Below are 12,671 nucleotides of genomic sequence, written 5' to 3'. Positions count from 1 at the left end.
TTTTGACTATGTTTCAGTTAGAAATTTATAAAAGTGTTTTCATCCATACCTAACTTTGGTAAATTTTCAAAAATGTCAATACCTTAAAAAAAAAAAAGGTTACCGGAAAGAAACATACATTTTTAGTTTTTACAATATTGGATTTTCATTGGTAAATTAACGCATTTTCATTTATCATAATAGGTATAGATATTATAATTTATAATAAATATAAACATTATTTTATATTTTGTTGTAATTCAAAAACTAATAACCGTATACTTGAAATTTTTCATATACGGTAATTATTTTGAGTTATTAATAGCTATAAGGAATTTTTTTAATGTTGTTAATTATATTTCAATTGGAAATTCATAAAAGTTTTATTTTTATAGCTACCTAACATTAGACATTTTAATAGAAGGTTCCCAACAAGTTTTTTAACTGTTTTTTTCATCAATTAGTCCTTAAGACTGCAGTTGTAAGATTTAATTTTATCCATTAGCTAGGTACCTATGACTTTTTTTGAATTTTGAATTTTTTATTGTTCTTAATTAACTTGGCGACATTGGCCGTTACTCAATAGTTACAATTTTTTTTTTGTTAAATTAGGTTATCCAATTTCGTTTTATTTTAGAATTTTAAAATTTTTGTAGTGGTGTCCGCGTCAGGTCCAAGTGCTGCTTCTAGAATGTTGGGTATGTTGAGTTCGTCTGCGTATTGGAGGCATTCTGTGATTATGTGGTTGACTATGAGAGTTCAGTTCCACAAGAATTGCTCATCGGTTTATCTTCTTTAAGAACATATTTTAATGATATTACTTTTAAAGCTTTATGTCAGTTTATCAATGGTTAGGATAATAGCATTGCATTGCAAATTTAACAAGGACAGTAAGAGACTTGGAGTTTGTAGTATTATATAGTATTGTATTTAGTATTTATACAATATATAGTATTGAGCAATAAACTTATATTTAAATACAATTTGTATTAGGTACAGTTCTATATTAATGAAACAATAATTATAGTAAATTCGTTATTCGTATAATAATGCATTGTAAAAATATATTAATTACTTTAAGTAAATTTATTTAACATGAGTGAGCTTGATAAATACATAAACCAGTGCATAGAATGTATGTATATTGTATAAAATATATTGAAGCTATTTAAGTATATAAAATAAATATCATCAAACCGTTAGTACATGGTTCACAATTTCATTTATAAAGTCATTGCAATCATTAAATTTATTGTTTTCAACAATCCAATCCCATTCTAAATAGTCATCCAAATCACATTCTGATGTTGCATCGTCAACTCCTAAAAACCATACATATTTGCATTAATTATAAAAATTACAAAAATAATAATTTTTTTTCTTTAAACACATTAGATATTTAGATACCTATTTTATATTTAACCTATGCGCCTAAATATCTAATTATTAATTATACGAGTACAGATATTATAACACTTTTACTCAAAGAAAATATCCATGATTTAATAATTTTATTCAACTTATCATAAATAATAATAGTAACTATAAATACCTAGTTTAATAATAATAACAACCATATTATGTATCAAAATTAATAGTTTTTAATTAGTTAAAAATGTAATTAATATAAAAATCAAAGTGATTATACGCTGTTCCAAGAGAGAACATGCCGCGGCTTGATCAAAATCAATTTTTCTGTGCATCCCCAAACAACACCCTGCCATAGGGGAACCGGTTTTGATAGCAAGGTGACACGGGAGGAGAGGGGATCCACAGAATTAGAATGTTCTCTTGTGAAACAGAGTATAGTATAACTGCTTTTATTAAACCTTTTACTATATTTAAAATGTATAGAAATAAATAATTAAGCTATAATCCAAGTCCCAAATAGCAATAACAATTTTAGTACCAATACATTTATAATAGATTGCATATTTGCTCTTTAAATGTTATCAACAATAAAACAGTTGCATGCACTATTAATATTTTATACAATTATCCCTTTGCTAAGTAGGTTATATAATATTCATTTTAAAGTATTAGATTATAAGGTGATACCTTTAATACTTAATGTGCATATAACTATATAAAATCATCAATTTAATTTATTTTATCAAAGCATGAATAAAGATATTTAAATATAAGATATCTTAATTTGTGTACAAAAGTAAAGTATTATAAATTAAAGTCTTAAACCACAATGATAAAACCGACAATGGTGTCATATTATAAGCGGATATTACAATAGGTATTTAATTATATTACCTGTATAGTGTATAAGTTAATATTATAAAATACTTACTAAAATCATAATTTTATTTTCTATTCAATATTTACCAAAGAATTACAAAGTGGTAATAAATATTAGTATAAGTATAATACATACATACATAGGAATTTCATGTGCCTATGTAAATTAAGGCAAAAATATCAACAGTATAAAAAATAAGATAAATAAAGTTAGTCTGCTAAGAATCTAGCAGTGCCAAAATAATAACAAACCCATTTTTGAATATGTAATGATTCAATGATATTATGCAGTAATTAACAGATTTATGTCAGAAATAGTCAGGATACAAACAAAAATTGAAAATTGTAACAAAACAATGTTTACCTAGTCTCATACAGAATTCAGAGTGTAACAAGAAGACCTGACAAATGGAATAACTTGTATTTTAATCAATATTTTTCTATATTATATTTATTTCCTTGTGTGCTACATACATAATACAACATTTTTATTATTATTTTTTAATACTGACAGTATACAATTTGAAATCCTATTTAAATATTTTTTGAAAATTTAAAAATGTCCTATTGATAAATCTGGTTTACAGAAAAACCAGATAGTTGAGTGCTTTTTTCTTTTGTGTACGTCTGTCAACACCTTTTGGGGCAGTAAAAAGGTTTTGATTTTCTACTTCTTTATTATATTCTGGTAGGAAAGTGAATCTAGTTAGTATTTTGGTGAGTCAAAAGTAAAAGATTTTCAGTACTTTTCAAGTGTCGGGGAAAACAAACAAAAAGTTAAGGAAAAACAGATTTTTTACACAAAACCAATTTACTAAAAAATTGATTTTATTTTTTGGTGTAACTCTAAAAAAAAAACCATAATTACATCAAATTTTTACCGAATGTTTATACTTGCATTTTCTATACACAAAGTTCCTCATAAGTAGTTATAATAGCAGTTTAGAGATATTAAAGATCCATAAATAGAAATTATTTTGTAATTAAACCATAATAAAATGTTCAATTTTTATAGCTCAAAATTGAGTTTAGAACAGAGATTCTCATAAATAGTTTATAATGTAACTAAAATCTACAAAATATATGAACACCATTCTTTTTAAGCATTTTAAGTTCAAATTTGGACAGAATTAGAAATACAAACAAGAATAACAGTTTTGGTTTTTTTGTTGTTAATTAAAAATATTTTTTTGTGGGTACTTGAAACTTTTATATTATATAATTATATTTCATACACACAGACATTTTCAATTTTTCCAGGCAAAAATGAATTTAACCTACTCTAGTACTCGTGACAGACTCTCTTTGCTCAAAATCAGTTTTCGTGTACAATGATTTTAAATCATTAAACTCAAATTTAACACATCATCCATTGTAGTGACACCTAATGTAGAGCAGAGCGTTACTCACATGCCCAAATTTTATTTTCAGTATTAAAAAAATTTGTTAAAATTTTTGTATTATACGTGTTTAGCAAGTGTAAATGAGTTATAAAAAAAATAATTTTAAAATATTGATTAGAATTAATTATTTAATTTGTCAGGTCACCCTGTATGATCTGGTAATAATTGTTTATTCAAGTAAATAATATGAGCATATCTAAAAATAGTTTTTAAAAAAGAATATTGTTTCAGATCAGCCAAAACTGTCAGGTAATAACATTTTTCTTCATAGGACCTCTAAATATTTGTAGATTAATTTATTCGTTCAATTAATCATCATTTTACTGTAGCATTAGTACCATTTACCAACATATCATTAAAATTATTAATTATCATTCAGAAAGAATTTAAACTGGAGATATTTTCCAGAGACTAGTTTTGTGTAAGTACCCTGTATAAAGTTCCATCCTCTTTCTTTCCTTGTGCATTCATCTGCAGTGATTCTAATCAGTTTTAAATTATTATAATTTGATTTGAACCATGCAATATCAGTCTTTCTTCTAGCATCACTCACGATCCATATATCTTTTGAATGGTCTAAAATTATATATATTTTATTTTAAGAAATTACTATTTTTTGTATTATAGATGAGTTATGTAAATATACTAACTTTGATCATACATATCTATTGCCATACGACAAAAATAACCATTATCATTTGTGCGTACATTTTCACTCCATTCAATCATTGACTTTCTGTGTTGTTCCTTCATTTCACCATCACTGAGAAGTTCGTCCAATTGAAGTGATTTAGTTTGGGCCCAGTGCTTTTTTATGGGGCCCGAAAGACGAATTATCACACATTTTTCTGATCCAATTCTATAATTGTTAAGTTTATATAATTGATTATCATAAACATAAAATTAACAGTATAATTTTATTCTACAAACAACATTTAACAACAACATATTTCATGGGTCTTTTATTATTCAATTCAGTTATAAATTACCTATTTATAAATAAAAAAATTGTTTGAAGTTTTTACAAGTATTTTACTAATTATTAAGTTTTTCTAAAATTTGATTTACAATAGTTTCTACTTCGGCCATTGCACCAATACCGTGATCACCACACATTAATGTCTTAACAATTGGAGGAATCAGGTAATATCCCCATGACGCCAACTTATCCACTTGATCTTTAGTTACTGGATGATTCCACATTTGAGTATTCATTGACGGACAAAACAATACTGGTTTTGAAACATTCCAAGCTCTAACAATGCATGTTAATAAGTTGTCACAAATTCCTGTACTCACTTTAGCCATAGTATTAGCACTCAAAGGGGCAAGTACCAATAAATCTGCTTTTTTTGAAAGTTCTATATGCAAAACGGGATCTCCTCTAGTTTTCCAAGCATCCCATTCATTTTGATCAGTATAAACATCAATTTTAAAATCGTTTCTAATTTTATCGACATCTAAAAAATGTTTACTAGCTTCTGTGACGACTAATGTTGCGCAAATGTTCTTTTGAACGAGTTGAGATATAATATCTGGTATTTTGATTGCAGCAACACTTGCACTGCAAGCAATCAGAACATGTGGCATGATTATTGAGCTGAATTACTGTCCTTGGTATTTTTGATGTCAGCCAGTCCAAGTTTAGTCCATTCTTCTTTTGCCATCAAATCGTTTTGCATACGGCAATCCAAATAATCTTTGGCCTCTTGACGACACAGTGAATTGTCCCCACTGTTAACGCTTAAGCAAAACATGTATTTGTAAGCAGTTTTTTTACACTGGCCTTGGTGATCTAATGGGAAACTACCCTTTTCAGGAGGTGTTGGTTGAAAACTTTTTTGGCCAAAAGTTGCAGAAGACATGTGGATACGCAATAAATATCTAACAAGAACAAATAGGATTCACAGAACAATGCAATTCTTAACCATGGAATACACTTTAGTGATTATAGGTAATATACAAAAATATTATTATTTTTTAGTACCTAAATAGAGAATAAAATAAACTATAAAGCTTTTTTATAGTAGCTACACCATAGAGTAATTACTCTCACTTAAAAATTGTTAATATTTCACCAGCTATCAGTAATATATTATCACAGCTCACAGAATGAATAAATTTATGTGATACTGTGATAAGAATAATTACGATAATGGTATCTTACTTTTTCAGTTTTCATTTCATAGTTCATACAATAAATTATAGTATAATAATATTATACTGTAGCCACAGAATAGATTAAATTTAATCTATTCTGTGCTGTAGCCAATGAGTGTTAAAATTTTATCATAAAAACAAAAGTAAAGTTCAATGTTTTCCCATTGGTTGCACAAGTTTTAAATTAGGTACTTGATTTGAAAGGAATATAGGATGGCCCTTGCACATTAACTAAATTTAAATTTAACATAAGTATTTAACCAATTATTATTCAGATAAATCATTAATTAGGAATAAAACAGTCTAAGTGTATTACAATTTATTATACAAAGGTATATTATCTTAACTACAATCAATTCGTACGATATAAAAATATCTAAGCTGCGATTACATTACACGTCTTCCCATTTCCTGAACTTCTTTTCTATTATCAATATTTTGTGTTATAAATACAGAGTTGATCCGGAGTATTGTAATTTCTTTTCGTATAAAGTTAATCCTCATGTATTGTTTACGTTTGATACGCTCGAAATTTGTTCTGGTGTGGGACAGGTCTTTATCAACCACCGTCGCGGTGACTTGCACAGTGTCTGGGTCCAAAACGGGCCTGCCGATCAGCGTGAAGTCTTTGCCACCGACCAACAGCACTTTTTGCAACTTGATACGATCCCCGACATTTGGGGGCCAGTAACCGTCTATCAGCACCAGGTCGTTGTCGGTGACTTTGAACTGCTTACCGCATATATGTACGACAGCAAACAATCGGTTATTGTTTTTTACGGCTTCGTTGACGGTTTGTATTATAGTGTCGGAAAACGTTTTGTGTGCTACCGTATTGTCGACAACATATTCCTGACTGATTGGTGCTGAAAACGATCTCGCGTTTAGGCTCGATGCAGCAGCAACAGCTATTCGGTTTGTGGACACGGTTTGAACGGTTTTGCTCGCGAACTTCAGTAATTTATTGCACAGCATTATAGCTGTCTAAGATGTTTAGACGCTAGTTAATTTAGTAAGTTTCTTAGACCAGAGTAACGGAGTAATTAATTACATGGATAAATGTTATAATATAAAACCGGACATAATACGACAAATGTTAATAGCGTCTAAGGACTCAAGTTTAAGTATTGAGAATTTCGATTTACGATTTACGAAATTTTACATAACCTCACAAATCCAGAAAGTATTATCTGGACGATAAGAATATTATTATTATTATGTATTAAAATATTTTGAAAAATTATCGTAATTAAAAAGCTTATCAGTAAACATAATATTATTTCAGATAGCCTCTATGGCCGTGTATTATTGTGAATAAAATATGTTAAGGGCGTAAGGGCGTAGCCGCGTTCAGAGGGTAATTTTTCTATTATACATACAATTTATTATAAGAAACCGAACACAATAACAATTCAACTGTTAATACAGCGGTGGTGGCTAGACTGTCAGCATGTTGTCGCGGGGAGCGGTAGGGACCGATTTGGCCAATGATTAAAATAACAACAACAACAACATCACAATTCACAATAACAATTCCTAATTCCTATTCTAATTTTCATTGAACATATTTATTCATGACGTACGAAATCTAAATTTGTCATAACATTGTAATCGTTTAATTTACATGACGTTCGTAAAATATTTTGCTCGAACAATTGAGATAATATTATCGCGGTTTTTATTTTATTAATTTTTACGCCGTCGTCAAATAGCGCGCGATAAGGGCACGTCACAGTATCATACATTAATTGTCGACGACTGGGCAGTCTACCAACGCTCATCTGCATGTTTAATGTCAATCATTGATTAATAATATTATAATATCGGTCGTCACCTTTTGTGGATCGCGTCCGTGATGTAGTCCTTTCCACATTTTCGCTTGCCGCTGAACACGTACACGGCCTTGGGGCGTTGACGCTCGGCCACTTCAGCTCCAGACATGATCTACACCTATGTGGCCACGTAATATCGATGTCTCGACGGTGACCAGTGACGAGTTACGACTACGGCCCAACACCTGAGCGGTGAACCGCTAGCGCGTGACTCGTCGCGCGTCCGCCGCCAATGGTTCTTAAAACGGCGTCAGAACTGAGCGTAGAGTTAGTGTAGAACGTCGAACGGTGGCTACAGAAATTATAATTGCCCATCTATAAGGCTCGGCGATATTAATGGTGATTAATGGTGATATTATGTCATTGTTGATCAAACGTTTTTCAAACAAATAATAATGGTCGACGGACGCTTCCCATGCCGAACGATTCATTGAATTATTTTAACCTCTAAACCGTTGAGGCGAATCAACACGGCCGTAGTCCGAGTTTCGAGCCCATCGTGCCATTCATGGGTGTATTATTATACCGGCTAGTCGCTTACTCGCCTAAATAGTATATTTTATTTTTTATACCTAGGTAGGTAGTTGACGCGTCAATGAATCATAGGTACCTATATTTAACCTATATTTATAATCGCACGATTAATAGGTACCTATACTGACAGAAATGAATCATTATCCTGTTGATTTCATAAAAAATAATAATGATATGCACCTAATATATTATTATAATAATTATGCGTACCTAATACGCGTTAATGCAGTAGAACAAAATATTATAATATATAGCTATGAATAGATACGAAAGTGCGTTGCCAATGTTAACTATGACGTTATAGCCAATAATATCTTTTATCTATGCAATATAGTATACCTATTATGTATAATATTATATGGTATGTACAGGGAATTTCTGAAACTATAATTCATGCAATAGCAAATTAAACTACCTTTTATATACCGAGTGATCATATTAACTTATATTCTATCATATTATAATTTATTTATTAGGCACATTTGTACAGATTTTTCTCAATATAAATGTATGTCATATATTTTTTTCTGAAACACGCTTGATATACTACGATTATAGTCTATAATAACTATTATTAACATTATATTGTAAAACCTATAGTACCTAGGTACCTATGTAAATTTAAAAAAAGAAATTAATTTATAAATAATTTTTATAATATTGATAACGTGGTCAATTAGATTGTATTTTAAATTCTGTGATTTAAATAGGCAATTCTCTGTTTATATTATTATTTTGTTTTTTTTTCGGGGCTACATCAAAGTTCGTTCAATATTATGTTATATTATATATTTTTAAATATGAAAATGAGTTCTTTGATACCAGAGATCTCAGTAACCACTCATCCGATAATCATGCGTTTTTTAAAAAACAATAGAGTTCCTATATCGCGAAGCAGATTTTAAGCATAGGAAAGTGTTTCCTCTATATCGATGTGGGGTTTCTATATATTGTATTGACTTATGTAATTATAGTATTTGGGCTTTAATGTGCTGATTATGAAAATGTATAAAAAAAAGTATGATTTGAACGCGAACAGAGGTAAAATAATACCGAAATACACAAATGTATCAACGCATGTTTATTAATTTTTCCCGGGCGAAGTCAGGTTTTAAAAATAGAGTATATTATCTCAGAGAAAGTTTTAAATGTTTTCAACCTCTATAGATAGCTTTAGCGTAACTCACACATGTAATTCTGGGCGTATATCGATTGCGCCGAAATTACCTTTTTACCTGTAAAAAATCTATCGATTGCGCCGCGTATCAACTCCGCCGAACTTTTTTGCATATTGATTCCGCCGGCTATTGATTACGCCGAAATCTTAAAAGGCTTATGTTTGCTAATATATAGCAAACATTTTTGACGATTATATAAATAAAAAAAATTGATAGATTCACCTATTTAAAACTAGTATCAAATCATTATTTTAAAAATTGACCATATTGTATATTTTTATTACTTTAATTTTTATTTTTTTACCATACCATGTGGCATGTACAATACCTATATAATTTATATTATTATTAACAAAAATCCGGCGGAATCGATAGCCAGCGGAGTCGATAAAACCCCGTAATTCTTTTCAGCCCATGAGAAACCAATATTCTTTTAGTTTATTTAAATGGTTGCCATTGATGGTTAGGTACATAATAATATTACATTACCTATTAATTAGTATAAATATTCTAAAGCCCGCATCAATCTCTGTTTTCAATATTTTATTCTCAAACTTAATAATATGTCTAAAAAAATACAAGATAAAAAGCATTTTTTTACAAATTTTTTAATACAATTATTTGAAATAAAATACAAAATCAGAGATCGATGTGGGCTGTAGAAAGTCTTCTTCTTTCAGATAAAAAAAAATAGTTATCAAAATCCGATAATTCTACAAAGCTCGAGAGTTATTCCCGTAAAGTAATTTTTTTTTGAAATAATACACCCTATCAATCCCCCTAAATAGGTATCGGGTAGTAGATTAGTGGAAAAGTTTTATAATTGAGGTGGTAACTAAAATATAAAATTTAATTTTCAAATTTTATAGAATTGTGGAAAATTTGAAAAACTGGTATCGGGACCTTTAAGTATATTATAATGTTATAATCTAAAGGCTATGGCATATTGTTCTCATAATGCATAATATTATATACTTATCATATATTTCATATTTGTTTTGCTTTTTCAAATACGACATTCAATATAATATAATACTATTATTATTGTTTATAAATTAACATTTTAAACAAAATATTTACAAGTAAGACTAGGTAGTGACCATAAGACAAAATAATTATTATGTATGTCTTATAATAATATTAGTTTTAACAATAATTTAAAACGTTGTTCTGCACAGTAATGCACCTATTTTGCCTACACAACACGCCTATAGAGTATAGGCTATAGTAACAAATTCTGAAAATGAAAATTATAGTAATATTACTCTATGAACTCTAAAATATTGTAAATATAAATATTTTTATTGTTAAATTTATCGATTGTTATTTATAGAAATAATATCATATTATGTTATATTATTACACTCGCTTATGTGATAAACAAGTGCTTTCTATAAATTGTTTATTAACTTTGGCAATTATAATAATTTTTACAACGATAGGTATACGTTGAATACGTTCAATAACCTATACCATTATATTATAATATGTTTCCCAAACGTCAGTTACAGAATCACCCAATCTCAATCCAAATTCTTTAGTATAGTTATAGAGAGCAAATTCAATTCTTATGTTAATATGGTATTCCATATAACGCGCAAGAACCCTTACAATACATATTAAGTTGTTTTCACGAGTGTTCTTTATGCAATGTTGACAACGTGTACCTAGTACCTACCATCTAAAATCTTCTCTTCTATTATAATACAGGGAGTATGTTTTTTTTCATTCACACCGAAAATTCGCATAAATTATCTGAAGCAAAATTTTGGCACAATATATACCTTATACCTTATTTGCCTTCCTAATTCTTGCATACATCTCTAATATGCTATGGTATATGTATTTTTTTAAAAACCCTTAAAATATTATTTAACTTATTTTATCTAAATTTAATGATTGTAAATAAATATAGTGATTGTTATTTACCAAATTATATTTCAATATATAAAATAGGTATCAAACAAATATTTTATTTAGTTTAATTATAGTAATTACTTGTAAATGTTATATTTTAATAATATTATCATTGATAGGTACCTATATTGTATTATTGTAAGGACACAACATTTGTTCAACTATTTTAATTGACCAAGCACTAACACAATAGAATATAGGTGCCAGGTGCGCATGTACACAGTAAAATGTTTCACTCACACTCGCCTACGCACTCGGATTCAGAAACTCATAATCTATACGACATCCGCTAGCACTCTGATCAAAGGATGACACATTGTCCAAAGGGCGTTGTTGAAGGGATTTGCGATTCACGGAATACTTATCTATATCCTTAGTTGTGACTTGTCAGTTTCTTTTTCGGTCATCTGTGATCTTCAGCGGCAAGGTATAATACGACACGCGTTTATTATAAAGTGACCAACTGACCGTACAAAACCATAAAATACGTGGCATTTGCCATTACGTGACAAAACAAATAATAAGTAATGACAGCCGGTGTATTTGTTCCTTTCGTTAATGACGTGTACTTGAGAAATATCGATTTCTGCAATTGGCGAACGTGTCATTATTTATTATAAAATATTATGTATTAAATACATATTATAATCTAATACACAATAAAGCATAGGCTCAAATAACCCAATTGTTTTATTATAATATTTATAATATTTTCTAAAAATGATATAATATACTTAGTACCTCCTAAGTACTGACTGTTGAGTTAAGGGGAGTTAGTAGAAATTTAGAGGGACTAAGTCCTCCGAGACCCCTCTATTTGCGCTAATATTAAATGGTTCCTATATCGTAATATTATTACATTGGATTTTAATTTAATTATAATTAGTGTAAATATATTACGTACCTACACATTGCACGATTATTCATACTTTGTTGGTGAAGTTTAATTATAAGTTTCCAATTTCCACGATTCCAATTTTATAAAATATATTATAACATACCTAATTAAGAAAATGACTGTTCTGGGTAGTTATCACAGTGACTGCACTTCCCCAATAATCGGTATATCTGCTTACTCCTTTTATGTATCATATATTTTCATTAGCATTCATGAATCAAGCATATACCATGCTTATATCATAAATGCTAATCATGTCTAATGGTAACATTATATTACACATTATACATAGATAGGTAATAGCTGATATTGATAATTGATCGATGATTAATAATACCTGCCATTTATAAATTTGTGTAAGTGCATTTTATTGGTAATGTAATTTTGATAATTTATATTTATTATAGCATTAAAATAAATATTTGAAAATAAAATAGTTTAAAAATAAATGTATGTTTTTATTACAATAATGATTATTTAATATAAAAATAATTTAATATATTATATACTGTATGTGCAA

The 12,671-nt window shown here is 28.8% G+C and overlaps 5 protein-coding genes across 5 annotated transcripts in view; all 5 read right to left on the bottom strand.

Annotated features, from left to right (window-relative positions):
• LOC100167576 (carbonic anhydrase-related protein 10) overlaps positions 1-12,671 on the bottom strand; it is a 267,663-nt gene that overhangs the window by 94,232 nt on the left and 160,760 nt on the right. The gene's annotated exons all lie outside the window — the stretch shown is intronic.
• On the bottom strand, positions 929-8,046 carry LOC100574505 (phosphomevalonate kinase). The gene is made up of 4 exons (XM_003241827.4): positions 7,627-8,046; positions 4,283-4,491; positions 4,062-4,208; positions 929-1,301 (listed from the first exon to the last, which is right to left on the bottom strand). Exons 1-4 carry the CDS (start codon positions 7,731-7,733, stop codon positions 1,171-1,173), a joined length of 594 nt encoding a protein of 197 aa, XP_003241875.1. The 5' UTR covers positions 7,734-8,046; the 3' UTR covers positions 929-1,170.
• LOC103308133 (phosphopantothenoylcysteine decarboxylase) lies at positions 4,641-5,255 on the bottom strand. Its single transcript, XM_008180932.3, has one exon. The coding sequence runs from the start codon at positions 5,220-5,222 to the stop codon at positions 4,668-4,670; it is 555 nt and encodes a 184-aa protein (XP_008179154.1). The 5' UTR covers positions 5,223-5,255; the 3' UTR covers positions 4,641-4,667.
• Positions 5,071-5,822, bottom strand: LOC100574666 (cytochrome c oxidase assembly protein COX19). The gene has a single exon (XM_003241829.4). It carries the CDS (start codon positions 5,495-5,497, stop codon positions 5,225-5,227), a length of 273 nt encoding a protein of 90 aa, XP_003241877.1. The 5' UTR covers positions 5,498-5,822; the 3' UTR covers positions 5,071-5,224.
• LOC100574582 (39S ribosomal protein L21, mitochondrial-like) lies at positions 6,035-6,977 on the bottom strand. The gene has a single exon (XM_003241828.4). The coding sequence runs from the start codon at positions 6,765-6,767 to the stop codon at positions 6,180-6,182; it is 588 nt and encodes a 195-aa protein (XP_003241876.1). The 5' UTR covers positions 6,768-6,977; the 3' UTR covers positions 6,035-6,179.

The sequence above is a fragment of the Acyrthosiphon pisum genome, chromosome X (assembly GCF_005508785.2).
Source record: "Acyrthosiphon pisum isolate AL4f chromosome X, pea_aphid_22Mar2018_4r6ur, whole genome shotgun sequence".
NCBI classification, from domain to species: Eukaryota; Metazoa; Arthropoda; class Insecta; order Hemiptera; family Aphididae; genus Acyrthosiphon; species Acyrthosiphon pisum.
The sequence above is the reverse complement of the archived record's forward strand: the minus strand, read 5'-3'. Positions and strand labels throughout refer to the sequence as shown.

Coding starts and splice junctions, on each gene's coding strand:
- LOC103308133 (XM_008180932.3), bottom strand. CDS start 5,222: ATGCCACATGTTCTGATTGCTTGCAGTGCAAGTGTTGCTGCAATCAAA.
- LOC100574666 (XM_003241829.4), bottom strand. CDS start 5,497: ATGTCTTCTGCAACTTTTGGCCAAAAAAGTTTTCAACCAACACCTCCT.
- LOC100574582 (XM_003241828.4), bottom strand. CDS start 6,767: ATGCTGTGCAATAAATTACTGAAGTTCGCGAGCAAAACCGTTCAAACC.
- LOC100574505 (XM_003241827.4), bottom strand. CDS start 7,733: ATGTCTGGAGCTGAAGTGGCCGAGCGTCAACGCCCCAAGGCCGTGTAC. Junction 4,492..7,626: donor ACGGACGCGATCCACAAAAG/GTGACGACCGAT, acceptor TAACAATTATAG/AATTGGATCAGAAAAATGTG. Junction 1,302..4,061: donor AGGATGGAACTTTATACAGG/GTACTTACACAA, acceptor TATGGTTTTTAG/GAGTTGACGATGCAACATCA.